General features: G+C 38.1%; 1 protein-coding gene across 2 annotated transcripts; it reads right to left on the minus strand.

Moving 5' to 3' along the window:
* On the minus strand, window positions 296-3731 carry LOC104790938 (probable LRR receptor-like serine/threonine-protein kinase At3g47570). 2 transcript variants are annotated; one of them, XM_010516733.1, is made up of 2 exons: window positions 911-3731; window positions 296-802 (listed from the first exon to the last, which is right to left on the minus strand). In XM_010516733.1, the coding sequence occupies exons 1-2, from the start codon at window positions 1704-1706 to the stop codon at window positions 756-758; spliced, it is 843 nt and encodes a 280-aa protein (XP_010515035.1). In that variant the 5' UTR covers window positions 1707-3731; the 3' UTR covers window positions 296-755. Both variants share the same exon structure in this region; 1 of them encodes a protein (XP_010515035.1).

Consider the following 3974-nt stretch of genomic DNA (forward strand, 5'->3'; position numbering starts at 1 on the left):
TTTAAAACTTGGCGTGAGGATTTAAAGAGTCGTATTTGGCATTACATGTCTTCCAATCCCTACCACGAAATTGCAAATTGTAGTCTAGTTTCCAAAGATGAGAAAGAGATCCAAAAAGAGACTCTAATGGCTTCCCAGAACAACGATGCATTAAAACCAAATGAACCGATGTGGAGACATCCCTGCCAAGACATTGACCAAATTTGCCAGACTATGAGCGATAGATAAATCACATGTACTTCAACTTTTTCAAGATTATTATTATCCTCTAAAAATTTAAAGCTACAAACAGAAACATTCAATCTTGTCTGGAAACAAAACAGAGCATAAACAGAGGAAATAGACAAACCACAGACTATGAAAGACAATATGATATTATATATAGGCCTCAGATTAAGGCTTTTTAAGTGGGTGGGCAATTTTGTAGATGATTAACACTTCAACGTCTGGTTGTTCTTTTGGTTTTGAAGAACCTCTCTCTAACTGAGATTAGCTCCTTTGCTGCTTCACTCGCTGCTAGACGGTTCATTGGAGATTCCTCACAACACCTAAGTCCCACCTCGAAAAGCAATGTCAAGCACTCAACAACAGGGAAACCGACTCTCAGACCACTGTGAAGAATCGATTTATCTGCAATGTCCAATACTTTTTCTGGCAACGCCAACTTGGTGTAGTTGTATAGGGTAAAGTTTCCCCCAAATAACTCATTGGTCGGTCTTTTTCCAGTGAACATTTCCAAAAGGAGAACCCCAAAGCTATAAAACATCACCATGTATTGACGGCTGCCCTCCCATTCCATATTCTGCACCATAACTCACACAGAAAATGACATCAAGATTATTATGCAAAAGTATAATACATAAATATTGTTCAAAGAAAACACATAACTTCTCTTGTGTGATAGCTTTACCTGGTGCGGCATAGCCAATGGTTCCTCTAACTCCAGCTGAGCTTAGTTGGTTGAAGAAGGACTCTTGGTCGAATTTGAGGAGAAGACGAGCCAGACCAAAGTCACTAACATGGGCAGTTAGATCATCATCTAGAAGGATGTTGCTCGGCTTAAGATCACAATGTGCTATAGGCTCATGACAATGAACATGAAGATAGTCCAAAACAGAAGCCACGTCTACAGCAATGTTGAGCCTTTCAATAAGTGTCAAGGTTCTTGAGGGGCTATGAACCTCTTCTACTTCCTCTCGGTGCAACCACATATCCAAGCTTCCATTCGGCATGAACTCATAAATGAGAGCCCTGAATTCATTACCTTGGAAATCAATACTAGCGCAAGCTGACAGTAGTTTCACAAGATTACGATGCCTTATGTCCTTCAAAGATTCACATTCTGCCATAAAGCTCTTCATCGCTCCATGTCTCTCCATGTTAAGAACTTTCACTGCAACAATCGTGACATCTGTCGAGAGCAATGCCTTAAACACAGTACCAAAACTGCCTGACCCAACTATATTGCTTGAGGAGAAGCCATCAGTCGCATTTCGAAGATCTCCATAACTTATTTTCTCATGGAAAATATCCAATGTGGAAGGAGCTGGATTATTGGCCTGCTGGTTCTTCTTTCTTAAAAGAGGTGGTTTAGGCATATCTTTGCTTTTCCTATTGTTCATAGTTTCTCTATGTTGGTTTAGAAAAAAAAAGAAGAACCAGCAGGCCAATAATCCATGCGTTGGCCACCAATGGAAAAAAAGCATCCACCTCTTTTAAAAAAACATCCAACTTATCTTAAAAGAGATGGATGCTTTTTGCCTGCCCAACGCATGGCTTTAATTCTAGTTCCTTGATGCCTCCACATAGATTTTTGTTTCCAAATAGAAAAATCACGGTAGAATTCTGAAATTTTCTGTCTAAAGGAACCTTTCCCTCAAATTTGTTAGTGGATAAATTGAGATACTCCAACGAGGAAAAGTTTGCAAAATATCCAGGTATAGTTCCAGAGTGATTATTGTTTGAAAAATCAATTCTTTTAACACCCATCAACCCACTTATATCTGGAATTGCTCCATAAAAATAATTTCCTTGTAAATACATAACTTCCATCGAGAGACATTTTCCCAAAATTTGTGGGAGTTGTCCTGATAAGTTATTAAGTGATAGTTTAACAAGATTTTGTAGTCTTCCAACATCGTCTGGCAGAGAGCCGCTCAAAGAATTACCTTCCATACTTAGTTGAACAAGGGTAGGGATTTTCATAATCTCATGAGGTATAGTCCCATTCAAGTTATTATACCCGATTTGTAATTGGAGGAGGTAACTGCAATTACTGAGACTTCAAAACTATTGTTGTACAAATGGGGTTCTTCTAGCCGAGTGAGGTTGCCTATAGCAGATAGTATCTCTCCTGACATTTGGTTTGAATTGAGTTGTAAAATAACAAGTCCAAAAAGATTGCCGGTAGAGGTTGGGAGTGGTCCCGTCAATATATTATCTCCCAACATAAGTGTTTGTAGGCTTATGAGATTCCCAATGTCATGAGGAATTCTTCCAGAAATAAGGTTTTCTTGAAGATCTAAAGTTACGAGATTCGCCGAGAAATTGGCAATGGAAATAGGCAAATCACCCCCAAACCTATTTCGACCAATACTTAACAACTCTAGTTGGGTGCAGTTAGTCAAAGAGCTGATGAATTCAAGATCTCCGAAAGAGTAACTTCCCAAAGAATTTGTATGGAGTAATAGCCATTGCAAATTTTTTACTTTTTCCAAAAGTAGGAATACTTCCTGTCATATTGTTTTCATTCATTCCCAATCTTTCAAGAGTCGAGATATTAGAAAGCGTTGTTGGAATGGTTCCTGTCAGATAATTCCCTCCCATATTTAACGATAGAAGATTTGGTAACAGACTACCAAAATCATGTCTCAGGCGACCCGAGAAATGATTATAAAAAATAGATAAATTATGAAGTGAGGACAAATTGTAAATAGCAGGAGGAAAAACGCCTGAGAATTTATTCCCTCCTAAGTGAAGAATCACTATTTGAGTCAATTTAGCCACCTCATTCGGAATTTCTCCTTCTAAATAGTTATATGTAAAGCTAACTTGCTTGAGTGATGTCAAGTTTCCTAGAGATGCAGGAAGCTTCCCTTTTAGATTGTTTTGACGAAGACTTAAACTAACAAGCTTCGTCAATGACCCTAGTTCTGAAGGAAAACTTTGTCCAAGATTATTTGAAAATAATTGAAGATCCGACAATCTAGAGCAGTTACCCAGACTACTTGGAATCCCTCCTCCCAGAATATTAGAGTTCAAGTACAAGTATTCAAGTCTAAACAAATTTCCAATCTCTTGAGGGATGGTTCCACCAAAAGATTTTTTAGATAGATCAAGATATATGAGAAACGAAAGATTACCAATAGATGGTGATATCACTCCGCCCAAATGCAATCCTACAAGATCCAAACTAGTAACTCTCTTGTGCTTGCGGCCACAAGTAACCCCAGTCCACTTGCAGAGTGGGAATGAGTGATTCCATGAGGACATGAAAGCTATTTTGTCTTCAGAAACTTGAAACTTGAACTCGAGCAACGCTTGCCTATCAGTTGTATCGGTAAAAGCATGTGCTTCGAGTAGCATGAGAGCATGGAAAGCAAGCAAAGAAAACAGTCTCATGCTTCTCATTTTTGTTTGTTCTTGAAAGCTTCTCATATTAATTTTCCAGGAAAGTGAATTATGAATATATAGGAGACGAGACGACGCAATTGAAAAATGTCTTTGAACTTGTGGCGATAATGCAACTTGGAGGATTACATTAATGGCTCCCAACCATATAGTGAAAAGTTGCAAGATTTTTCCATATTCGAATGTTTATTAATTGTATATTGCCATGAAAGTCAAGTAGTCAACGTACGGTCTAAAAAAATGAAAAATGCTCTAGTCTTCCCGAAATTGTTGTAATTGCAATAATATTTTAAAATTGCAAAGAAAAAGAGAAACGTAACCAAAGTTTCTTTGGAGTCACTGTC

Source organism: Camelina sativa, chromosome 6, assembly GCF_000633955.1.
Source record: "Camelina sativa cultivar DH55 chromosome 6, Cs, whole genome shotgun sequence".
NCBI classification, from domain to species: domain Eukaryota; kingdom Viridiplantae; phylum Streptophyta; class Magnoliopsida; order Brassicales; family Brassicaceae; genus Camelina; species Camelina sativa.

Coding starts and splice junctions, on each gene's coding strand:
- LOC104790938 (XM_010516733.1), bottom strand. CDS start 1,706: ATGCTTTTTTTCCATTGGTGGCCAACGCATGGATTATTGGCCTGCTGG. Junction 803..910: donor CATTGGCTATGCCGCACCAG/GTAAAGCTATCA, acceptor GTTATGGTGCAG/AATATGGAATGGGAGGGCAG.